The sequence below is a fragment of the Tetrapisispora phaffii genome, chromosome 4 (assembly GCF_000236905.1).
Source record: "Tetrapisispora phaffii CBS 4417 chromosome 4, complete genome".
Classification (NCBI taxonomy): domain Eukaryota; kingdom Fungi; phylum Ascomycota; class Saccharomycetes; order Saccharomycetales; family Saccharomycetaceae; genus Tetrapisispora; species Tetrapisispora phaffii.
Genome location: NC_016523.1, coordinates 941,449 through 967,516, shown reverse-complemented (window position 1 = coordinate 967,516; position 26,068 = coordinate 941,449). Strand labels below are relative to the sequence as shown.

At 33.6% G+C, this 26,068-nt stretch overlaps 8 protein-coding genes and 1 non-coding gene across 9 annotated transcripts; 5 read left to right on the top strand and 4 right to left on the bottom strand.

The window, feature by feature from the left end:
• Positions 1-153: 153 nt before the first annotated feature.
• On the top strand, positions 154-2,592 carry ACO2 (aconitate hydratase ACO2; the record flags this gene model as incomplete). The annotated part of the gene is made up of 1 exon (XM_003685466.1): positions 154-2,592. The coding sequence occupies one exon, from the start codon at positions 154-156 to the stop codon at positions 2,590-2,592; it is 2,439 nt and encodes an 812-aa protein (XP_003685514.1).
• Positions 2,593-2,781: 189 nt separating this feature from the next.
• Positions 2,782-7,134, bottom strand: TPHA0D04450 (uncharacterized protein; the record flags this gene model as incomplete). The annotated part of the gene is made up of 1 exon (XM_003685465.1): positions 2,782-7,134. The coding sequence occupies one exon, from the start codon at positions 7,132-7,134 to the stop codon at positions 2,782-2,784; it is 4,353 nt and encodes a 1,450-aa protein (XP_003685513.1).
• A 765-nt stretch (positions 7,135-7,899) lies between these two features.
• Positions 7,900-9,876, bottom strand: ECM25 (Ecm25p; the record flags this gene model as incomplete). The annotated part of the gene is made up of 1 exon (XM_003685464.1): positions 7,900-9,876. One exon carries the CDS (start codon positions 9,874-9,876, stop codon positions 7,900-7,902), a length of 1,977 nt encoding a protein of 658 aa, XP_003685512.1.
• Positions 9,877-10,439: 563 nt separating this feature from the next.
• TPHA0Dtrna12K lies at positions 10,440-10,535 on the bottom strand. Its single transcript has 2 exons — positions 10,498-10,535; positions 10,440-10,476 (listed from the first exon to the last, which is right to left on the bottom strand). It is a non-coding gene; the product is annotated as a tRNA-Lys (tRNA).
• A 1,472-nt stretch (positions 10,536-12,007) lies between these two features.
• Positions 12,008-12,607, top strand: TVP23 (Tvp23p; the record flags this gene model as incomplete). The annotated part of the gene is made up of 1 exon (XM_003685463.1): positions 12,008-12,607. The coding sequence occupies one exon, from the start codon at positions 12,008-12,010 to the stop codon at positions 12,605-12,607; it is 600 nt and encodes a 199-aa protein (XP_003685511.1).
• A 559-nt stretch (positions 12,608-13,166) lies between these two features.
• On the top strand, positions 13,167-15,551 carry TPHA0D04420 (transposase; the record flags this gene model as incomplete). Its single annotated transcript, XM_003685462.1, has 1 exon — positions 13,167-15,551. One exon carries the CDS (start codon positions 13,167-13,169, stop codon positions 15,549-15,551), a length of 2,385 nt encoding a protein of 794 aa, XP_003685510.1.
• Positions 15,552-15,634: 83 nt separating this feature from the next.
• On the bottom strand, positions 15,635-18,367 carry VPS41 (Vps41p; the record flags this gene model as incomplete). Its single annotated transcript, XM_003685461.1, has 1 exon — positions 15,635-18,367. One exon carries the CDS (start codon positions 18,365-18,367, stop codon positions 15,635-15,637), a length of 2,733 nt encoding a protein of 910 aa, XP_003685509.1.
• Positions 18,368-18,639: 272 nt separating this feature from the next.
• On the top strand, positions 18,640-18,858 carry TFB5 (TFIIH complex subunit TFB5; the record flags this gene model as incomplete). The annotated part of the gene is made up of 1 exon (XM_003685460.1): positions 18,640-18,858. The coding sequence occupies one exon, from the start codon at positions 18,640-18,642 to the stop codon at positions 18,856-18,858; it is 219 nt and encodes a 72-aa protein (XP_003685508.1).
• A 611-nt stretch (positions 18,859-19,469) lies between these two features.
• BEM2 (GTPase-activating protein BEM2) lies at positions 19,470-25,931 on the top strand (the record flags this gene model as incomplete). Its single annotated transcript, XM_003685459.1, has 1 exon — positions 19,470-25,931. The coding sequence occupies one exon, from the start codon at positions 19,470-19,472 to the stop codon at positions 25,929-25,931; it is 6,462 nt and encodes a 2,153-aa protein (XP_003685507.1).
• Between the last annotated feature and the right edge of the window lie 137 nt (positions 25,932-26,068).

The window sequence follows — 26,068 nt, the reverse complement described above, 5'->3', positions numbered from 1 at the left end:
GTGACCGCGATGACTGAGTTTTCGGTTAGATAAGATGTATAAATACGTAGAGGTATTCGATTGAACAGTCTTGGTTCCATTCTTCAGAATAGTGTTCCAATAAAAAATGTGGCATTACTAAGTAGAACAAATAATTGCCTATAACATATTGAGATGCTTGTGCGTAGAAGGTTTCCACTACTACAAAGAGTGATTAAGAGTTCTGAGGTCAGAAGGTCGCTAGCAACGTCTCAGAATTTGGACCAACTGTTTCCTACTACATACGATAATATTAACGATAAAGATGCTAATAAATACAATAATCAGATTCCTCCATACGCTAAACTTATTAGGAATCTTTTTGCATTGAAGAAATTCGCCAATGACAAGCCGTTAACTTTAACAGAAAAGATCTTGTATACACATTTGACTGATATCAAAGAGACAATTGGCACCATTAGCAGTTATAATAGTATTTATGACATCAGAGGTGATGAATATTTGAAATTATCTCCAGATAGGGTTGCCATGCAAGATGCCTCAGCTCAAATGGCCCTTTTACAATTTATTAATACTGGTTTGCAGCAGATTGCTGTGCCGGCTTCGATTCATTGTGACCATCTTATTGTAGGGAAGAATGGTGAAGAAAAGGATTTAGCTAGATCAATTGCTACAAATAAGGAAATTTTCGATTTCTTACACAATTGTGCAACCAAGTATGGTATCCAGTTCTGGGGACCTGGCTCAGGTATCATCCATCAAATCATCTTGGAAAATTTCAGTGCTCCCGGTTTGTTGATGCTGGGTACTGACTCTCATACACCAAATGCTGGTGGTTTGGGTGCCATTGCAATCGGCGTAGGTGGTGCCGATGCTGTGGATGCATTGACTGCTACTCCATGGGAGTTGAAAACTCCAAAGGTCATGGGTGTTAAATTGACTGGTCAACTAAATGGTTGGTCTTCGCCAAAAGATGTCATTACGAAATTGGCTGGGTTGCTAACGGTAAGGGGTGGCACAGGGTTTATCATTGAGTATTTCGGAGAAGGTATTAATCACCTGTCTTGTACAGGGATGGCAACGATCTGTAATATGGGGGCGGAAGTAGGTGCTACAACATCACTTTTCCCTTATATGGATGCCCACAAACGTTATTTAAATGCCACAGGTAGACATTTTGTGACAAAATATGCAGATGTTGCATTGAATCAATTCAATTTATTGCGTGCTGATGAAGGATGTCATTATGATAAAGTTATTGAAATAGATTTATCTGCTTTAGAACCAAGTGTCAATGGTCCTTTCACCCCGGATCTTTCGACTCCAATATCTGAATACGGTAAGATTTCCAAGAAAAATAACTGGCCTCAGGATATTTCTGCAGGTTTGATCGGTTCTTGCACAAATTCTTCTTATGAAGATATGAGTCGTGCTGTTAATCTAGTCAAGCAAGCTAGCAAAGCAGGCTTAAAGCCAAAGATTCCCTTTTTTGTTACACCAGGTTCAGAACAAATTCGTGCCACCTTAGATAGAGACGATATAATTAAGACTTTTGCCGAAAATGGAGCAACAGTTCTATCAAATGCATGTGGTCAGTGTATTGGCCAATGGGACAGAGAAGATGTACCAAAACAAACTCAGAAAGAAAATTCAATTTTTACTTCCTTTAACAGAAACTTTAGAGCTAGAAATGATGGTAATAAAAATACAATGAATTTCTTAACATCTCCAGAAGTGGTAACCGCTATGATTTATTCGGGTGATGCTCAATTCAATCCAATAACCGATTCTATTCCTCTGCCAAATGGTGGTTCATTCAAATTCTCACCACCAAATGCTGAAGAACTTCCTGCAAACGGATTCAAGCATGGTAGAAATGAACTCTATCCGACTGAAGGTGTTCCAACAGCAAATCCAGATGTAGAAATTAATGTCTCACAGGAATCTAATCGTTTGCAATTACTGACACCATTTGATCGATGGGATGGAAAGGAATTGAAAACTACCATTTTACTGAAAGTAGAAGGGAAATGTACAACTGATCACATATCTGCAGCAGGGGTGTGGCTAAAATACAAAGGTCATTTAGAAAATATATCCTATAACACTTTAATTGGTGCACAAAATAAAGAAACTGGAGAGGTAAATAAAGCGTATGACTTGGATGGAACTGGCTACGACATCCCTGCATTGATGATGAAATGGAAAGATGAAAATAGACCGTGGAATGTTGTTGCAGAACACAACTACGGTGAAGGTTCAGCAAGAGAGCATGCGGCATTGTCGCCAAGGTATTTAGGTGGTAAGATGTTATTGGTTAAATCATTTGCAAGAATACATGAAACTAATTTGAAGAAACAAGGTATATTGCCTCTTACTTTTATGCATGAGGATGACTACGATAAATTAAGCTCAGGTGATATTCTGGAAACAATAGGTTTAGCAGACATGATCAATAAGGGAGGTGATAATGGTGGTACCTTGGATGTAAAGGTAACAAAGAAAAATGGTAACTCTTTTATTATCAAAACGAAGCACACTATGTCTAAGGATCAAGTCGGATTTTTCAAGGCAGGTTCAGCAATCAATTTTATTGGTACTGTATTTAATTGAATTTTCAATGTACCTATATATTTATGTGTGTATATATAAAATTATTTATTAATAAAAAATTAAGAACATAAGCGGTTGAAATGTAGACGTGTGAGTTCTTAAATGCAGTCGCATTTATGTCATTATTGCCATATATGATATAAAATGCAATCTATAAAAAAATATTTAATAATACAATTTGGACATAAACTAGTTTTTTGGTTTTAATTGTAAACTCAACTCATATGCTCTGTCATCTTTTTGTGAATACAAAGTGTTTACTCTCCAAAATTCGTCCAATATAAATTCCTGTAATAGAGGAATTGGAGCGATACAATTTGTATCAACATCCATGTGTTCTGTTAGACTAAAAAAAGATTCTCTTTTTGTAGGTGTTGAAAGATTTCTGGTTTCATATGGTACTTGGAAAAATTGAACCATGCAAATCGATTTGCTGATTTTAAAGTACTTATCAATATTGATCGTTTTATCTGGTCTAAAGGAGTTTGCGTTACGGTAATTTGGGTTACCTTCACTAATAAAAGTTAGATCTTGTAAAAATAAGTTGAAAAATGGTACTACTGGCAAAGAGCACTTAGAGGCTTTAATAGTTTTTGCTGTATCACCTTCCAGAATAGAGTTAAGTTTTTTTCTGTATACTTTGAAATTATTATTAGGATGGATGATTCTGGATAAATAATCAAATAAATCCATATCCTTTTCATCTAGTAATTCCCAGATGTCAGTCAAACGAGTAATGACATGGTTTTGAAGGGCTGTCATTATAGATGCCACAGAATTAAAATTACGAAAATATAAAACTGACAGAGCAATTTTTAACCAGCCTTTTAGCCTAACAGCTCTACTTTGATTAGATAAATTAGGTGAAAGAATACCTTCAATTACGTAATGTGATAACTGATTTGTGAAGTCAATAATTAAATTCACATTTGGTGCCAATCCTTCTTTTCTCTTCTTTTCTAAAAAGTTATCGTTAACTAATTCAAAAGGTTCGATAGATAAATACAATTTTGATTCAATAATCGTTAATTGTTTTGCAACTTCCAAGGGGTTTAAATCTACTAGATTTAATGGCAAATGAATGTACTTACTCAAGTGATGATCATTCTTAACCATTTCATTCCACTCTTTGATTAACATTTCAAGATCGGATTGTTCTTCAAATTGTCTTGTTTCAGTATTAGATAAAGCATTATCCCGAAAAGATCTATATTTCCTAACTGCAGATTCCATATCCTGTATATTATATTTAGATAATAAAGCTGATCGTCCAATATTTAATATAGGAATTGGTAGAGAAAAAGAATTTTGGTTAGGCGGTTCGATAACATGGGTTAATTCATATTCTTCGATTAATCTATCATCTACAGAAAATAGTGAGGATTTGTATTTCGTTGAATCTGTGGAAGTAGATGAGATCACTGATGAAGTATTTGTTTTTTCTGCATTGTATGGAATTACAATACTTTTTATTTGAGTTCTAAAGTAATGGGAATTAGAGTTTCCAGCTGCAACAAATAGTTTAGCAGCGACTTCGATTAGATTTTTTGCTTCAATTGGTAAATAAACACTAATCCCTTCATTAAAAAAATTAATAATCGTGGCCAATATATCAAAGTCAGATTCATAATCCCAGTAACTTTCCATCCAGGTTTGGAATATTTTGCAAACTAATTTTCTACGTAATTTAAGTTTGGCAGATCCAGTTGAAAAAGACTTCGAGTGTTCATTGAAAGAACTCGTATTGTTAACATCAAATCTACAAATTAACAAATCGATCAGATCAACAGTAGTCCCAAATGTTCTAAAATTAAGTAACACAGTTGCTATAAAAAAATCATCGACCTTCCATACTTCATCAGTCAATTTAAATACCAAAGACTTAAAAGATGCACCAATTATATTTTCATCAGGCCCTATCATTATTTGGTCCATCATTACCTCTCTATTATTAATTTGATCTTTCTGTGACTGATCTTGGGAATCATCAAAAGTTTCATTATCTTCTATCTTAAATTTTGCAAATATTGAATCCCTTGAAAATGGTTTTTCCGGCATTAGTTCTTGTAAAAATTGAGTACCTTCAGGTGATATGCAAAAGTTACTATTATCCCCAACCCTAATTGTGGAATAACGAGAGATCCTTTTCCGTGGCATCTCCTTAATGCTTTTTTGTCTTTTGTCCTTAGTCGATTCATCTCCCAGGAATGTAGCTTTATTAAGAGTGCTGACGATCCCATTTGAACATTTTTTAATAAATTCTTCAGGTGTTATTCTAATTTTCTTAAAATTTGGGTATTTTCTATCAGACCCCAATTGAAAATCTCCAATTATTCTTATATAGTTACCACAACATGCAACGGCACTGGATATCAATGGTGCCATGCTGGATAATATCATCATCAGATGCTTACCTTCATCAGTATAAAAGTAAGTTCCTTTTCTTATTTGAACATTAGTAGCAGTCTTCTCATAATCTTCATTTAAAATCTGAGTGACTAGCTGTTTGATACATGATACCAAAATAGATACGAATGATAATAAAGGATCTAAACTTTCATCTAAGTGGTTCTCATAAGTATGGTGATATTTTTGTTGAATTATAGTTGCACATGATTTACTAATGTATAGTAATTCCCTTAACAATATTATCATTTGAAGAACAATATACTCCAGCGTTTCACAACTATTTGGATTATGTTCAATGATGTCTAAACGGCCTAAAAGTAAACCAATATACCTAAATAGAATATCATAAATTTCATGTAATCTTATAGTAGCATTTGGTGGGGTGTCTAGATATTCCATTCTTCTATGAATAGATTTACTTCGTCTTATTTCTGACTCTGGCAACTTGTTTAGTTGCATCGAAGTTCTTCTAGATGCAGACTCAGTGTCTTGAGTTGCTTTCACTTTGGTCCATACAACATAGAATGTAAATGCTCTTTTAAGAACTTCATATACCAGGGTGATTAAGTTTCCAATTTTTGCGTTAGATGTAGTATGTTTATAATGATCAGATTTTATCATCAAATTATACCAATCAGCAAGTAGTTTCTTTCTTGCTCTTCTCAGGTCATAACTTGACTGAATTAATTCATTGGAACGTGATACGCATTCAGTTAATTCTAATAATGTTCTTACACCATTTCTAATAGAGTTAACATATTCTATATTGAAAGTAAATTCATTAGTACCTTCCAATGGCTCATCTTGGGGATATAATAAAAATCTTGCACAGGTATTAAGTAGGTCCTCTAACGGTTTTCTTGATTCCACAATAGAAGATGTATCTTCTTTAGTTCCTTTTTTTGTATAGTTTTCGGATTTCACTAAATCTGAGAAGTAATTGAAAGGTACCCATCCTCTAGCCTGGTTTTTGACCAGTGTTACTTCACCCCATCCAGATTCATCAACTGTATGTACGAATGCAACATCATCCTTTCTGAAAGACAGGCAAATGGATTCATCATCAGTGTTATTTAAAGACGTTGAATCAAAAGAATGTGTAGCAACAATAAATAAGAATGCTAAATTTTCATTCTCGACCGCTGCGCTTACTATATTGTCATTACTTGGGGCTGCTTGTGTCTTCTTTGTTTCATCAAATAAAGCAGCAGACGGCTTTCTATTGTCATACTCACCTTTATCAGATAGAAAAGTAGACCTTTTATTATTCTTTATGTACTCATCTGAAGTATTAGCAGAATCATTTGTGATATAGGAAGAACGTTGATTTATCGCTTTACTATTTTCGGTGTTTGCATTTGAAACAAATCTATGCCTATCATCAGGTAGAGGGAATTCTGGAGTTACGCTGTCTGGGATAATTTGTGTATACTCATTTACCAACATTGATGTTCTGACTGCTCTAGTAGGTGATGCGCCTTTCGTATCTTTCAAGATTGAATCTCTATCTTTTATACTAATAGAATTATTGAGCATGTCGAGAGATGCTGTACTTAGTCCCAATCCACTTATTTTCTTTCCATTGGTATTGATATATTGGCGCTCAACTATAGAGTGTTCATTTTCAAATGAATGTCTATTATTATTTTGAGCTCTCGGTAGTATAGGTGTAGTTATATCGCTAATATCCTGTTTATTTGTTATTCCCTTAACCAATGGTGTTGCATCAATATCAAAATTAAAGTTATCTTGCAGATTAGATTCGTTTTCGAGAAGAGAATTCTCTGTGATAATTTTTTCATCAAAGTACAAGTTATTATCCGAGTTAGTCTCTTGTAATTGTTGAAATTCATTAAAATGATCTTGGTAATTATCGAGAGTTATATTTGAAGAGTTATGCTCTGCTGAATATGCTGTTATAAAAGAATCACCTTTACTACTCAAAGTATCCAAAGATCCGGATCTCATGAATGTATCAGTTTCATTATCAACATTATTATTTTGTGTCTGTATGCCAGATTTCCTTACATAGGACAAGGATTTGGTTGGGGATACTAAAAATACCGAGTTCTTCTTATCACCAAATAATGGAGTAGTTGTGGAAATATGAGATTCCCTATTGTCAGGATTCATTTATTGTTTTGCAAAAAAAAGAAAAAAAAAAGAAGGTTGGTGGTTGTGAAATGTTGTGTCCTAAAATAGTTTGCGAGATCCAACAATTTGAGATAACTGGTCAAAGATCCTTTGCTGTTCCACACGTCCTGTTAATAATTCGAGATAAAGATATATGAATACTAGAAATACTAATAAATATTCAAAACCAAACGTAACCAAATTGTTTCCCTCCTAGTATGCAACTTTTGTATCTTAGGCTGATATTTGTAATATGTCAATCTACCTGTACTGCTAATGCTATATTCTCAATAAGCATGTTATAGTATCGTGGGAATGATCAAAGTATTTGAATACTTACTTGTTAATAAACATTCGAAATTACTAAATAGGTATTTTAATTAAGTGAACTGTGTAAAATTGCTTCGATTAGTGAAATTTTAATATTTCCCTTTTAGGAAACCAAATATCCCGAAATAATGTCACTCGTAAACTTCCACAGATAATAGCGCAGCAAACGCAATTTCCAAGATCTAAGTTTGAGAATTTATCGTTATTAGTGATCAGGTTTGAGATCTAATGATTCAATATTTGACATGATATATATATTTACATGATTCAATTCTTAACATAATTGTTTTAAACACGGTTATAGTTGAGTTAGTTTTATGTATTTTATCTATTCAATGCAGAAGCAGATGAAGAATAGGAGGTAATAATGGTAATAATATTGATGATGATAATAATATGTATTTATATATGTATGAGAGAGTAAAATGTGATACTCTATGCATTGTTCATTTGTTTTTGAAGTTCGTTCATTACTTGGATGCCTTGTAGTCTCTCTTCGTATAATGCAGCCAGTTTACTTACTTTATTTCCTGTTTTAATACCCGAGTAACCACCACTTGAAAATTTAGCTGCTGTTGAAGCGTTAGACTTTTGTTCTTTTTGTTTCTTCTTTTTCATTTCTCTGTCAAAAGTTAGAATTTTGGCATTGTTTTCTAAGGTTAATTTACTTGCGCCTTTTAAAATCTTGTTAATCTCTTCATTGTCCTCATTGGATGGACTTTCTTGAACCATTTCCTTAATAGACTCTGGTGGAAGTGGTGATGCAACTAGCTCCTCACTTTCTTGTTTTTTCATCGAATTATTTGTGTTGTTGCTTGATATAGTATTGATACTACTTTGTGATTCTGAAGCAAGGCTGTCACTGTTTATTCGGACGGAAACACTAGCAACTCTAGGTGGCAAATTTGGAATATTATTATTTACACCTAGAGATAAAGATAAGGAATCAGTGCTGGATCCTCTTGTTTTGGAAACTATTGAAGGTGGCTGGATAATTGAAGATGATCTAGTTGGGCTATGATCACGGCTAGGGGTTCTGTTGGCATATACATTATTATCATATTTACTTGGACTCATCTTCCTTGGTTTTGGTAAGAGAGGAGGAGGATTAGTTTGACCATTTGATATATTAGTAGGTATTGCTTTACCTGCATTTTGTTGAGTTACCTTACCATTTTGTTTTGCCATCGGTGATGTTATTGGTGCAGTACTATATGTGTCACTTTTAGTTCTACTAGTTCTTCCCACTCTTGAAGAATCTATCTTGTGGCGAATATCATCAAAATGTTCCAATAGGTTCTTTATAAACCGAATGCCGATGGCCATTCGGCTCGAACTATTCATTGATATTCTTTCTTTGCAGAGTGTTGGCGCTAATGCTTTACTTAAACTCCTTGAATCATGTTTAGTAGTCTCGTGTGCATCCAGTACGGATAGAAATAAAGGTATAATTGCAACTAACAAATCATAATAGTTGTTAAATTCAATGATCTTCATGAAGGTAGAATATGTGTAATCAAAATCATCTGAGATTGGTAGTGTCATCAAGTCAATTGGTATCAATGGTTTTGATTTATTTTTCAAAAAATTAAAAAATACTGATGCTAAAGAGTAGATATCCCATTGTGATAAATCGATGTAATTACTTCTTTCAATGATATCTAATAAGATATTGACTTTTTTATAAGATCCAGGCTTCTGGAACACCAGTTCATTTGCGACACTTTCTACTCTTAACCTTTTGAATATTTTATCAAAAATTAATTGTTTATATTGTTTTGTTCCTATGGTTGTCATTCTACCAAAATATTCATCCGGAACGTCAATATATTCAGATATATCATAATCATGTAAGTATACATTTAATGAAATTCTCAACCTAGTTATATCAATTAGGTGTGATAGTGCAGTTAAATTTGGAACGTGGACTAAATATGCAGAAGTATCGACTGATTCAGCTGGAATGCTATTTTTATCATCATTATTAAGTAGATTATTATCAGAGTTATTGCTGTTGCTACTACTGCTTGAACCAAGGAATTTGAAATTCATTGCATTTGATAAAACTTGGTAAACAGTTCTGATGTAAAAAGATTCATGCACGATATAAGTCTTTTGTAAATATTTACGAGATTCATTAGGCAATTTCGAATACATTTTGATACCATAAACCCAACTAATTTTTTTCTTGGAAAAGCCAGAAGAAAATACGACAATTGAATAAGGTGCAGCCGGTAGCTTTGCAATCAATGTATCCATAAGTTCATCGATCAATAAATCAAAGACTTGTTTATCACCAATTTCTTCTGGAGACGGCAAATAAGTAGAATCAAAAACATATATGGAATGGCCAGTGTTAGGGTCTACCGAATATGACTTAAAAAAAATATTATTCACATTCACATCAATCATGATCGACAAGTAAGTTAATTGGGTATTCAGCGTAGTTGTTGGTCAGGGAAATAGGAAATAAAAAATATTGGGCCTCAAAGACGTTTTCTTTAGTGAAAAGGAGTGGGTCTCTTTTGTAACTAATTTATCAACTAATTGATTTTGAATCTGCAAGATGACTATGGGATCATTAAAGAGATGCTGGTGCAGTGTATTTGAAGTTAGAATATAGGTTTTTACAAATTTTATAGTTATATTTACATATGATGGTTTCAAAATGTTTTAGTTACATGTCTAAGATTCGTTTTGAAAAAAATATGTTTTGAACTTTTCGTATTTTGAAATTCGAAAGATACTTTTGGCGTTCCGGTGTATTTTATCACACAGAAATCTGGGTAGAGCTTACGAACCATTTGAATCAAGCGTTGGTTAAAAGAGAATAAATGATTATGTATAGTCAATTGATAATGTAGGTGACTTCAATTAATGATTAGAAGGAGTTTAAGTCCCTCCAATAACAAGTACCAAAGGATTACCTTGAATCACAAGATATGCACAAACAAAAAATAATAAAAAATAAAGAACTCCTCATAGGGGGCTCGAACCCCTGACATTTCGGTATCCTTGGTTTAAACATGATGTTTAAAAGCCGAACGCTCTACCAACTGAGCTAACAAGGATGAGTTCTCTACCTACGTTGTCGTAACGTGGATATTACAATTATTAGATCATGACAGGAATGTAACATGATAGACAGATAGTTTATGTCGGAAATGACACTGGACGTATAGCTGAATATATGATACTGTCAGAATTATTGTAGTGTATGTGACTGAACTTGTTGGTGCTTGCTCAATAGTTGTGTTCGTTGCCTTAATATACTAAAATGTTGTTAGATTATATACTTTATATCTAAATTAACCTCTCTGGTCTCTTCGACCTGGATCAATGAATTATTTACTATTGATTACCGGGGTTTATATATACATAATATTTCAATCCACCGTTCTGTCCAACGAGACGATGTCGTCGAGTTGAACACGTACGGCAGGCTGATGGTTCTACAGTACTATTTATGCATTAGGAATTCTGCTATTACATTCTTGTGTCAGAATTATTGTAGTGTATGTGACAGAACTAAGTGTTTATGACACTTTGAGTCCAGAACTAATAGATCACTTACTAATGGAAAGAAGGTCTAGAACAATCTTCCAAGTGGTAGGTGAAAATTTCTCACTACAATGGAAATGGCTACGCGATAAACACAGATGTACAATACAGCACTAAAGATCTTAGGAGGATGAATGAACATGTGTACGTGTTCATTCAACTGTCAGTTCAACTCATATATAAGGAGGGCTTCTAACTCTATATAGAATAGTTTAAATACACTAATAAAGGACCAATCGATTATTTAACTATAAAGAAGATGGACTATACTAGAGCAACTGAAGTGGCTAATGACACTAACTTAGATGTTGGAACTACCCAACATAAGCTTGTTACTCCACATCTTGCAGGCACTATTGTTTCAGGTTTGCAACAATAATCTCCTAAAGAGGTAATATCTGGTATCGTATAGTCACTTATACGACCAGTCTCATTTCCAACATATATGAACACTAACGAACAACTTAACAACTCAGTCAATGACAGCGAATCTGTCACTGACGCTATGCTTGATTCTTAACAACTATGTACTATTCACCATAACATAGTTGGATTAAAGAAGTAACATTGATGTATTACTTCCTGAATCCTTGTGAATTCCACTGACTGAGCTTCAAAAGAACCAGGAATAACTAAATTGATTGAGTTACTGTCACCTATTATTGCTGACACTTCTTTAAATATTGTTCTATCACGTGTAATTCACGTGACTAAGACAGTTCTACCCTTTTCTTAATCGATTGCTGGCTTAATGAAATACATTAACTATATATACGCACCATGTTAATTCTTAAACAGTCAGTTTTAAGGAGGAGTGCTTACTGTATCATACACATATAGTCATCATTGCATATATAGACTCTGCTGTTGCTAACAATTGGTCTTTTTTGATTATCAAGTAGCGTGCACTCGAGAAGTTCCGCGAGCTCATTTCAATTAAACTTGCACTCACTGAAAAATATACCAGCACTAAGACGTAGATATGGAGCACATTAGAAACTTTTACTCGACAATACTGAAATCGTCCCATCCTCTGACTTTGTCAGTGCATTTGGCCGGCAAAGCAGTACCAATTGTCTTCTATATATTGGGTTCAATTTTTTTCTCTTTCACAGCACAATTCATCACTATTGTGCTATTGCTGGCGTGTGATTTTTACATTACCAAGAATATAAGTGGTCGTAAGCTAGTGCAACTGCGCTGGTGGTACGACTCAACAGGTGTGTCTGGCAAAACACTAACTTTTGAGTCGCACAAACAGTATCCACCTAGCACCATACCAATCAATGCCATTGATTCAAAATTGTTTTGGTGGTCCATCTACCTAACGCCTATCGTTTGGATCGTTTTTGCAATTATGTGCATACTAAGATTGAAACTATTCTACCTAGTGCTAGTTTTAGTGGGCATCTGTCTAACTGGTATCAACGCCTACGGATTCCGCCAATGTAACAGCTGGGAACCTACCACGGACTCCAACACTGCAGAAAATGATTCCTGGTTCCAATTACCATCCATCCCAGGACTAGACAACCTTGGAGCAATAGCTCAGGTATCATCGTTCTTCCAACGTTCAACTTAGAAACCAAAATCTTTAACTACCCACAAATGTCTCGGGAATTTGTAAATAGCTCTATCATGTTTATATGATCTCTATTCACTAGTCAAAATTACATACAACTACACCAATCAATTTAGCATACTGTTTCCCATAACTATATCATCTTGTCTGTTAACTGAACCCAACAAACAATACAGAAGTATCTTATCTTGTTGTTCTATAGCGATTACTTAATCTCATAAGGTCATATCTATATATTCTCGCTGCGCAGGTTTCTGAAGGAATTATAAAATATCCACGCTAAAGGCAATGATACCACACAAATGGTTGCTAATGAAAATTTATACCAGTAATAAATTGGAATATACATTTTTGATGGTTAAATAAATGTACAAACATTTAGATGAATGAGAGAATTGATATATTCAGGAGACTTGATTTTGAGATCATTGAACTTTGAACCACTGAACAAACCATTCTGTTTGAGTTTAAGTCTGCTAGTTTGCAGAAGTAGTGGGTAGGAAATTTCACAACGAAGAAATATAATATTGTCTAAAGGTATTATTAGATAATTCTGCCAATGTTGTCGATCGAGCAGAAGTATAACATCTGCCTAATGGCAGAGAAGCATCCGAAGTGGACACAATTGGATTTGGCTAAATGGGCTTTCGATATTTTCCAGCTAGACAAGAAACCATCGCAAGGGACTGTATCGAGGTTATTGGCTAATAAAGATACTTATATGAATGCAAAGAAACATGAGAAGCATGCAAATAGACTGAGAAGACAAAACAATTTTTTGGTACGACGGATACTACAAGAGTGGTTGTACCAGAGCATTTGGAATGATATGCCTGTAAGCATCCATATCTTACAAGTTACTTCACAATCAATTTGGTTAAATATCCCATCACAGTATAGAGAAGGTAATGGGATATTCAGTTATAGATACATAGTGAACTTTTTGTCAAAATTAAATTTGAATAGTCAGGTTTTGGATGCAAGTCATAAGTTAAAACCAAAGAAAATTTGGAGGTTCGAAGAAAGATCGGAATTGAAACAGCTGCTTGACACTTTCAATAGTGATGATATATTTACAGTGGATGAGACATTTCTAGCATACAACCTACCACTGGATTATAACCAGTATGAATCAAGTAAGATTCAAAGTAGACTCGAAGTCCTTACAATGATGTTATGTTCTAATACCTCGGGGTCAGAAAAGCTTAAGCCATTAGTAATAGGAAAATATAATAACTATTCGAGTTTCAAAAATTATTTCCCTGATTCATCTACCGCCAATCAAAATAACACAGGGGAAGAATCTTCAGTTGGATCAAATCAGAATTTAGGAAGAAAAATGTCAAAGATGTTTAATATATCATACAGAAGCAATTCAAGATTAATTCTAACCAGTAATATTTTTCACGATTGGCTGGTGAGATGGGATAAAAGGCTGATCTCAAATGATAGAAAGGTTTGTCTTATATTAGATGATTCTTGTTCACATAGAATCGTCAATTCTCAATTATCAAATATCACATTAGTTTACACATGCGCAGCAACAAAATTCTTACCTTTTAATTGGGGTGTTTTGGACGAATTCAAAATAAGATATAGAATAAAGCAGTACGATGCTTTAATTGATCTACAACAAAGAATGATCCAGAAGACTTCAAAGCGACAACTGATTAATTTTGAGCAAAGTGAGCTTACAATGTCAAACGCTTTTAAATTTATTGAACAAGTGTGGAAAGAAATCCCAGCAGAAACAATAAGTTCAAGTTGGAGATGTTCTGGTATAATTTCATCCAACAAACTTCCGAAAGCAAATTCTGCAGGAATAGCATTCAAAAGAAATACTCAATTAGATGAGGAATTAGCTAAGAAATGCGAATTATTTGATTGTGTAAAAAAGTGGGATTATGAATTGCTCTTAGACTTAAATATTGAAAATAAATATAGAAATCTTTTGAATTCAAAAGAGATCATAGAAAGTGCTATAGTTGAAGAATTTGAGCCAGAATTTCATTCATACAAAGTTAATGCAAACAAAATTAGAGCCAATAAATATAGTCCTAGCCATTACCATTCTAGAACTGACATACCTAATAATAAAATATGTTGCTCTCCTAGAATTGACACAAATAGTAACAATCTAATGGGAACAAATGAATTACAGCTCGCAGATTTAGATAGAGAATCGTTAAATTTCGACACCAAAAAAATAATGTCTGAATTTTCTTCAAACAAGAAAGATATTAATCTAGAACCTTCCTTTGAGATTGAAAAGTTTTTAGAAGAGACGACAGATAATCTGGATAATAATTTATTTAATGTCAGTACTTTGATCGACAATCCTGATCTATTTATTATGCCAACGATGGACTTTCAGTTTCAACCGTCATCATCGATGACGAATATTGACCAACAGTTCCCTCAAAATACATTGCCAGTTGTAACAAATAACACTATCGTGGATCCAATTTTAGTTAAAAATCCTCCTGAAATGTTAACTACATTAGGTACGAGTGAAACACCCGAAGAACATGACTGTACATCTTTATCAAATAATTTATCTAATAACATGTTTACATCCAGAAATATCAATAAAGTTTCCATGAATGTCGACCAAAACCAAAATATTGTTACCAACACTACCGATCCTAATATGAATGAAACATTATTTATACTAGAAGAAACTAAAAACAATTCGGAAAATATAAACATTATAAAAGCACTCGAATATATTTTAAACCGTGCAGAAAACAAGCACAATATAATACTTTCTGATCAGTCAATTACAGAAATCCGTTCAAATATTTCATATCTCAAAAACAAAATCAATAAACCACCAAAAAACAATTTAGCATCAAGATACGACAATTATATTCAAGATATTTTAGATGATCAATTAAATCTAAAGTATCTACACGATACTAATTCAGGTACATATAAATCATAGATATAATGGGCGAAACACATAATTTTCTAGTTATATATAAACAATGCATATTTTAATTATTATGAAGTTTAGTTTTTAAACATCTATTTATCTGCTTCTCCATCAAATAGCTTTCCCATCGTATTTATTCGCATGTAATCCATCGAACATGATATTGTTTCATCATCGATAATCTTAAAAATATTTTTTAAGGCACTTTCAGAGAGTGTATTATCTTTTAAAATGTTGTTAATAATAACAGAAAATCCTTCTATTTCCATTGTATCAGGCATTCCTTTTATCACTTCAGCATAAGTTTCACCAAATTTATCATTCGAATTTAACAAAGCTTTAACAAAACTTGGCTTATCTAAACTGTAACCTATTAAAAATTCCCATAGTTCCACATCACCCCAACTATTAACATACTCGATAGCAGTTGTAGGATCATTCAATTCATCAATTATTAAAGAAAGTGCTTTCTTTGTTTCACCTGCTTCTCCCCACAAATATATCAGTTCTTCTACAGCATCACCATTCTTCATACATATATCAATAGCATTTTCAATATTATAATCTGATTTTCTTTTAAAAACGTAAAGGACTTCTGATTTGCTGTAATTAAAATACAGTTGGATCATGTAATCCTCATATGCTATTGTCAGGTTTGGGTCGAAGTTAGATATCTCTTTTAAGAATAAGAAATTGACAATTTGAAGAGATTTTGGTTCACTGAAAGCATCTATGAGCTTTTTAAGATCCAGTGTGTCTTTACTTTTTACCAATATTTGGATTGGTTTGGTTAATAATAATTCTACTTCACCCAGTGCCAATTCATCAAATTTTTTAATATCATTATTAAAAGGTAGCAAAACTATTCGTACTATATCGTTCATAAATTGGGAGACTATATCATGAGAAATTAGTATATCCAAAGCGTTCAAGTCATTAATTATTAGCATATGAGGTATAGCTTTTGAATATTTTTCCTCTTTTGAATATAAGTAAATTACTAGTTTTCTATATTCAACATTATCTGTGTCTTGTAATTGAATTAATTGTTCTACATTATCAGTTAGCAATTTCCTGTTATATAAATCTGGAGGCCAATTTTCTAATAAAGCTAACAATCCAGTAAAATCTTTTTCTTTCAAAAGCGAGTCCAAGACAATATCATATGTATCAACTCCGATGTTGTAGTAAGTTGGGATATAATTAATAATTAAAGACAATTCACCATTTTTAGCAAAATGTAAAATATGTTTTTTCCATTCATCTTTAATATTTTGTAGCAATTCACCATCTTGAATATTATCCAATTTTCGATAGTTTAAAATAGAATTAATCATTTTAGCTAAATGTTCATTATTATCACTATCTAAGATATCTTGAAGATACAGTAAACCAACTTTGAAACGTTCATAATCGTCAGTTACATATTCACCAATTTCCCATGCTTTTAGATACATCTTGTTTTTAACGTACCAATCATAGTGATCCTTTAAAGTAAGTTCTTGAATACAAATAGCATCCGTTGGACAAATCAGATAATAACATGTTGTTAAATCATCAATATATTTTGCTAAATAAAAGTCATTTATCGAAAGACTCTTATAATCTTTAACTATTATTTCGTTGCTCATTTCTTCCCTCCCATCTACCATACTTAGAATCTTGATTTCTGGAGGAGTTATTATTCTTTTTCTATAATCTTGCGTAGAATAATTTTCAAAGCCCAAAACTAATAGTTGATCGTCTTTAAATGATGAAATACCACTGATTAGGAAATCTATATTGAAGTTTACCTCAAGTTCAATTTTTTTATCAGGTGTTGCTTTTAAAGATGAAGCTGCATTCGATAAGAATGTACTGATATTCTTTGGTTCATTAAATATCTTTGATGGTACAAAACCAGTCGAGGAAGATGCAACGGAAGATCTAGAAGTACCATTAGGACTACTTTTATCCTTAGAATTATTGTAAGATAATTTCAAAACGGATATTTTTAATATCCAGATGTATTTATACCATCCTATAATTATTCTGTCTGTGTCCGATACATGCAAATATGGTTTGTACAAATCTGATCTTGTCTGTTCTCCCTCACCTTCCATTGGAAATGGAATGTTTAGTAAAGTAGTCTTAGAATATATATCATAAAAGGTGATTCCGTTATTGTTAAACCAAATCAAAACATCATTTATATAATTCAGCTCTAATATTTTATCAGCACTCAAATTTTTTGAATGCTGATGCAATCTATGTTCTTCTGAGTTCAGAACTACATCCAATCTGTTTCCCAACCAGTTTCTTTGCGATAGAACTACATCTCCAGCAGTACCACCTGAGATGAAATTTTTATTCCTTTCATAATCCTTATCTAGCACCAACGAGTTCACTGGTCTCTTAAAGTCATAAGCCACGGTAGTATTCGATGGGTTAGCATACTCTCCAATGACCACCGTCCCATCGAGAGATGCGGTACCAAAATACTTATTTTGCACGAAGTCTGTTGAGATCTTCCGTATTGAGGATCTATGGCATTTAAATGTCTTTAATGTATTAAAATACTTATCAGTGAGGTGAAGAATCCCTGCTTCAGTCCCAAATGCAAAAAAATTATCGGTGAGCAACATGGCAGAGATTGAATCCCTCTGAAAGAAGTTTGGTGGCAGTTTTTTGTCAAACCTAGTATACTTGAGTAAGGGAGGCCCATCTTCCAATTCATCACCAGAGTCCTCTTCCGAGCTGGGTTGCGAGCTTTCTTCTTGGGTCACAGCGACTGAATCCTCTACAGGGTCTTCAAGCGTCTCCTTAGCATCCTCAACACCTACCATACTTCATTGGCAGTTGCATATGGTTCCAATTATATCAAAACCACTGGAAGCTTTGAATATAAACTGCCGTTTATTCATTTATAGTGTATGCTTTTTTATGGTTGTGTTTTCCAAGCGCATAAAATCTGCCCTTTAAAAATCGAAGCTGAAAAGTTTCAAGAAGTTTCTAATCGGCTATCTCGTCGTTTGTCGTTAAGAACAGAGGTTATTTTGAGAGTTTGAACGTTTGGCAGTTCAAGTATCTATACAGGGAGATCGAGACACACACAAGAATGGCCAGAGCAAGGAAGGGTGCCCTGATCCAGTGTGATCCATCGATCAAGGCGCTGATCATCCAGATCGACTCCGAGTACAATGATATAATCTTGGAAGAACTTGATGAGACACATATACTGGTCGATCCAAGAAAGGTGGAGTACATCAAGCAGGAACTGAACCGCTTGTTGTCGAAGAATATATACAATCCTTTGGAAGAGGAGGAAGAGGAGTGATGTAGATATGTAGTTTAATATTATACATTTTGATACTAGCTAGCCGATGGCTAAACTGGCACTGGTCCTTGGACCAGTGCCAGTTTAGCGAATTCACACGACACACACACACACACACATGTATGCATGTATAGGCCCACCACACCTGTGTGGTGGGCATGGCGCTATGAGCTCGAACTGTTTGCTCCGTGTTAAATCCGTGACGTTACCCGCAGTTACCCGCGCTTACCCGCCCGCCGCGTTCCTTTTTTTACCCGATCGGGGAGCGGGACCCTTCGCGCGCGCGTCCTTTCCCGTTTCGGTCCCGATTAGGAAATCTGTGCCCCGAAAAAGAAAAAAACGCCTGCGAGAAAACACGCGTGCATCCACAGCACTTCCGCGGCCGGTACGCACGGCCCTCTCGCCAAACGTTACCGAACTTCCAAACCGAAATTTTGAAACTTCGATGTTTGGTTATGTAAAACGACAATATCAATTTTTCGTTTTGGTGAGCAGCAGGGTTCTAAATCTTAAATGCAAACACCAACACCACCATCAGTAATTAGTAGTCGATTGTTTTGATCTTGTAAGAGATACTGTGTCAATTGTGATCAGAATAGTGTCTCTTGGTAATGGTGGTTGTAATTGTATGCTGTTTGGTGCATACTGGAATGCCCCGGTTTCGATATCCTGGTGCAGTGGTAATCTGTTTTTCTTTATTCTATTTTGATCTCACGCAGGGAGATGGAACAGTTACTTCATTAGCCCATACCTTCTATAATTATCTTTTTGTAATTGGGATATACGTATATGCAGATATATATTTAGTGTATTCTCTTCACTCTATCAAAAAAACAAACTTCACCTACACACCAGTTGTCTTCCATCGGATACGGAGTAAGAACATTGATAAGATCACCGACATGAGAGGTTTCAAATGGTCGTCAAGACGGAGGGCCTCCAAAATGGCTGACGATGATTCAGACTCCCATGAAGGCAATGGGAATGGCACTGTTCATCCGCGTTCACGTTCGATGTCGCATGCTGGCAATGCCACTGGCAATGCGGCTGAGCCAACAGCGAGCAAGAGGAAAAGTTCATTTCTATTGTCTTCTAGGTTTAGTAGATCGAACGAAAATATCATATCGGAACAACAATTGTCGCGATCGTCCACTGTAGGCATTCCTTCCATCGCAGAGACTGCTCAACAGGCAAGGATGCCACGTAGCCAGCCGCAGCAACCACAGCCGCAGCAGCAGCCTCAGCAGCACGCGGATAGGAATACTGTGGTCACTTTGGATCAGAACAATTATGATAACACTATCTTGAAAGTGGGATGGGTGAACAGATCGAACGGTCAGTATTTGCAATCGGCTGCATCGCCAATAGATTCTCGTATGCCAAATGATCATATATCTAGACCAGATTCAACGCATGGCTCGACAAGTCAAAATAATCTTGGCGAGAAATTGGGTGGCAGCTTGAGCAAAGAAAGCATCGTGCCGCCAAAGAAAGACCTATACATGTACAAATCAAATAGTTCAGGCTCAAGCTTAAACCTGAACACAATTGGAAGTGGTAACAACGATACTCTATTGGTCCCAGATTATAAACTATATAGAGCACAATTGAAAGGTCCCTTACTGCATCTTTACAAGAGTGGACTGCCGAACAGTGTGAAGTATTTTGATCCTTTAGTCACACAACCACCTTCAAACAATAATAATGCACAAACTAATACAATTGGAAGCGCTACAAGTCAAACTCCAAGACAAACTTTAAGTTATGTAAATGATATATTCCCACATCCACAATTAAAATTGGAAAAAAATAAAGATGGTAGAGAGAGAATTGTTTCAGGAAGTTTAGAGAGTCTTTGTCACACTGTTTTGTTTTGGAATACAACATCAAGAAATGCAATAAATTTGATTTTATTGCTACCTATGTTAGATGATTTCACTAAATCTTTTAATTATTTCATTTTGTATACAAATCATTTCATAGCCCACTACCATAATGATAACGCAACAGATGAAAAAAAATTAAATTTATTAGAAGAAAGAATATCATTATTAATCAAATCAATAGTAGATCTGATGCCAAGTTTTCTGTTATCTCAACAATGTCTAAATTCAATCTTTACATTAATCAAGATGCTCAAATTAGAAAATTTGAAGACAATAATAAATAATAAGACAAAATCTTTAAACAAACTAGTATCTTTTAAAAATTTAGAGCTATTACAATCCGATGAACTGAGAGCCTTAAAATATGAATATTTTATTAAATCAGTCGACCCTATTGCATTTGCTGACACTTTCCATACAATAAGTTTGACATTCGATAAAGTTTGGTCTCCTAGGTACGATTATTCCCTGCTTTACAATTCTACTTATATCAATAATGTTACAATCAGTCCTTCGACTCCACAGAATAATAGCTCCAACAACAATAGTACCGAATCGCTTATAATTAGATCATTGAATCCTTCTGTATTCAATAATGATGATAACTTACATATTTTGGGAAGAATAATGACCTCACAACTGTTCTCATCATCAGCTTCACCAAAACTGCGTGCAGAATTATTGATGATCTGGATTAAAGTTGGTTGCAGATTGGAGGAAATTGGAGATTTATCCTCTTGGTTGTCAATAGCAACTATTATATGTTCTCAACCAATATTAAGATTATCAAAAACCTGGAATTTTGTCGATGATACTACTATAAAAATTGTGCTGCGTGATTGGATCCCAACAATGGTACAATTGGGAAGGAGGCAATTTGCATCTAAATCCACAAATAGTGTATTTATTCTAGCACCTCCTAACCTAGAGGACAAATTCATAAGAGAAAATGTTATATCATATTTTGGAGATTTAACAATTTATGCCGATAAATTGAAAGATGATATTAAATTTAAATACCTTGAGAAGAAAATTAATAGAACAAAAAATGCATTTTATAAATGGGAACAAAGGCTGCAAGATACATCTAACAAAGACGCCAATGCAATTAATGTACAAAGCAAAATTAATAAAGACTTGAAAATTGATGAGAATGTTAAAAATGATATTAATTCATATTGGAGATACTATTTATCTTCTCCCAAGGTGGATATTAATAAGTTAATGCAGTTAAGTTTGGATATCGAACCTCCAAGTGTAGATCAATCTATATATTCAAAGATTGGCCTCAATACTAATTCGTCAATTTTAACGGGGAGCTATCTACCAGTAGTTTTTAATGAGTTAAGCACAAACTTTTCATTTTTCCCAAAGAAGTCAATCATTGAGTTATCTGCAGTTAAAAATACCAAAAATGATCTCCCAACAGGAGAACAAACTCATTCTTCAAGTAAAGTGCCGCCACCAAGATCTTCTGCAAGGATGTCAAAATCCATTTCCATCAGTGAACCATTTAGTCTAATGAGATCTTCTTATGCACAAATAAATGATGACTACAGTAATAATACTATTGATGAAATTAGTTCAAAACAAATAACTGGGTTTGACCTAATTGACTCGGCAATTTTGAAAAATATAAGTTCAATCGAACCTTCAAATTCCAAATTAATGAGATCAGCATGTGATATTTACAACATTAACTCTCATATTTTCCGTTTAAACAATGGACTAATTTTTAAAACATTTCAAGATCACTCAGATGAAAATAGTAATATAGGAATTAATACAAGTTTTGCAAGTGAAATAAGTGACTCCACCACTCGTTTTTCACATTTATCTGTATCAACTAATAATAATACTTCATTTAGAGATATAATCAAGGATTTATCAACTATTTCAAATTCTAAAGACTCTCGACTTTCCTCAATTCCAAAAAGCAATAGCATCGAAGATTTAGACTTTTTGAAGGATATTACAAAATTTTCTGATGGATTTGATGAATCAACAGTTATCAATACAGTTTTAAAATCTAGCTCCTTGGATAAAATGATTGATTTATTAGTATTGACAATTACAATATTTTCTAAATTAGTAAATACCAGCGATCTAAAGAAATATTATGAAGATGTTAGTAAAGTAACTTCGGTTGAAAATGATTCTTTATTAAAACAAGCAGCTCCTTCCACTACATTTGGGTTATTAGATTTTGCCTTTGTAAAATTATCAATGGATAGTACTCTATTTACTGAAATATTTTTCGATTCTTATAAAAGTTTTACTACAACAACTTCATTAATTGAGCAACTAGCCAAACGATTTATTAAAGCAAAGGCATGTGCATACGCTATAACAGCAATGTCATTGAGAGAATCTGAACTAAGCGACACGGTTGACAGTTCCAAATTTCCAAATTGGGACATGACAGTTGAAAAGGAGAGTGAAATAAATATGTCTTTCGTTCTCATGATACATTTAGGAATAATGGAAGCTGTCCACCATTTGGTGAAACACCAATATTCAGATTTCGCAGATGATATAACCTGTAATTCCACATTTTTAGATTTCTTTAAGATTTTAGAGGAATCCGTAACAGAGGATTGGCCAAAGCAGATTAGAGTAATTAAAGAAGAGAGAGCTTTGCCACCAGACCAGATTGAAGAAATTGATTCTGTATATTCAAAATTGTCACTTCATTTCAATAACATTAAATCGTTGTACCAAAAACAATTTTATCGTCCTGTAAATATGCACAGAGCTAGTAGAAGAGCTAGTATGTTATTGAATTCTTTTGTTAATTACTCTTATGATAATTTTAGCAATTCTCTAAAGAACATTGAAAACGTTGATGAATTCACAACATCATTTTTGGCACTAAAATATAATGATTATGAAGCTATATTGAATTGGCTTGTTCCATTGAACATTTTTATATCACAACAATTTCAATTAGTAACCAAATCTGAATGGATAACTCTTTCACAACAATTGGAAATCTTATATAATCAATCACCAACATCCCTATTTAACTATCCTTCACATATTGAATATCTGAAACTGTTAAGTGTAGGAGATTTAGAAATTGAAGAATTAGAGATCGCGAACATATTTGTCTGGTTGTCATCAGTAGTAGGAAACCAAAGACAGCTCTTTTTCAAAACTATTCCAGTGTCTATCCAATTATTATTCAAGTTCCATTTATCATTAACAAATTTTTTTGTTTCCATTATTTCAGATCCTAATATCAATTTCCAAGATCGTGTGAATAGATTTTCGGTTATTATCCAAACCTTAAATTATGTAAGATGGAAAAATTCTTCAATTGATGCATTTGAAGTAAGTCATAAAACAGATCATGATTCAGAACTTTCCCCACACATTCCTTCATTTATTGAAACTGCAATAGCAAATGCATTGCTAGCACCTCAATCAAGAAGGTACGAGACAAGTTTGAGATTTGCTCATTCTAAACTAAAAGTTCAAAAATCTCAAAAGAGATTGAGATCAATATGCGAGATATTAGAAGATATCGATGCAATACATATCAAATTATTTTTGGAGGCAGAGGTATCTGCTACTGGGGTAACAAACAATTATTGTCCATGTCCAGGATGGCTGGTTTCATCATTAATGGATTTAACATTACTAATATCTAATTCAAGTTCTTTGAACACTAACTCGTTTAATTTTGATAAAAAGAGGTGCATCAATAACATAATATCAAATGTAACCGAAATGATTCCAAATACTAATAACAATCACGGTCGCTCAAGCAATTTCTTTAAAATATTGTTTACTAATTATAGATTACCTTTGGAGTCATACCAAGGCAAAGTAAAAGATGTCTCTAAAGAGGAAGCAAAATTAGCTGATTTGAAAGAAACTGGTCTATATAACGAGATTTTAATTCTTGAAGTTGAAAAATTGAGAAGGGAAAAGCAAAAGAAGGAGATGCTATTAATGAAAGAACATGAAAGTAAACGAATTTCTGTCTCTCAAAATATATCATGGAAAAATAAGAGGAACTCAATTATTATTCCAAGCAGTTACCAGGTAACTGCTAATAATCAAGTTACAACTAGTGTTACAAATGGTACAGATATTACAAAAAGAAATTCCGTTTCATCTAGCTCAACTAGAAACTCAATTATAACATCAAATAATCATAGTGGCGTCAGCAGAAGATTAGGAGATTTTTTCAAAAGTCCTTTTTCTATGGGAACTTTCTCCTCCTCAGTATCAAATCAATCATTGCATTCTTATTTAGTCCAAGTTTTGAAGAATGACGGCTCCTTATCACCTGCTGTTCTTCCAGAAATTGAACTATCTAATCTATTAGAAACCAAGCCCATGTTAATTATTAAAACATTTGAAATTAAAGCAATCGTTCCTTTAGTAAATCATAAAATGTCATCCTCATATGCTTATTCTTTTAAAATTATTATGGGTAATGGCTCTGAGCATACGATTCAAGCAACCAGTATGAAGGATATGAATGAATGGGTCCAAATGATCAAAACATCTAAGAGATACTCCTTTTATTCTCAAAAATACAAAGGGAAAACACACAATAAAGTATTTGGTGTTCCGTTAGAGGATATCTGCGAACGTGAGAAGGGTCCTGTACCTGCTATTGTTGTCAAGTTGTTACAAACAATAGAAGAAAGAGGTCTAGATGAGATCGGTCTATATAGAGTACCTGGTTCTACTGGTAGCATAACTGCATTAAAGAACGCTTTTGATGAAGAAGGTGCTATAAATAATACCTTTACGCTAGATGATGATAGATGGTATGAAATTAATACTATTGCTGGTTGCTTCAAGATGTATCTTAGAGAACTACCAGATAGTTTATTCACTAATGAAAAAATTGACGATTTCGCTGGAGTAACTCTTCAGTTTAAAGCCAAAAAATTATCAGAAGAAGAGTATACAAATTCTATTATAAAATTATTAAATGGCTTGCCAAATATTTATTATGAGACCATGAAGGCAATTGTATTACATTTGAATACAGTTCATAAACATGTTAGTAATAACAGGATGGATGCTTCGAATCTTGCCATCGTATTTTCGATGAGTTTTATTGATCAAGATAATTTTGCTTCAAGTATGGGTACAACTTTAGGCGCTATTCAGACAATATTACAGCATTTTATTACATTTCCTGAAAAGTTTTTCAAGGAATAAAGTAGATTAAAAATAGACTATTAATATTTATACGGACACAATAATATATTTTAATACAAATGGAAGTTAAGGCACTTTGAATTTATATTTACTTGTGCGATATATATCTATAATCACCGCTCAATCGTTTTCAATAT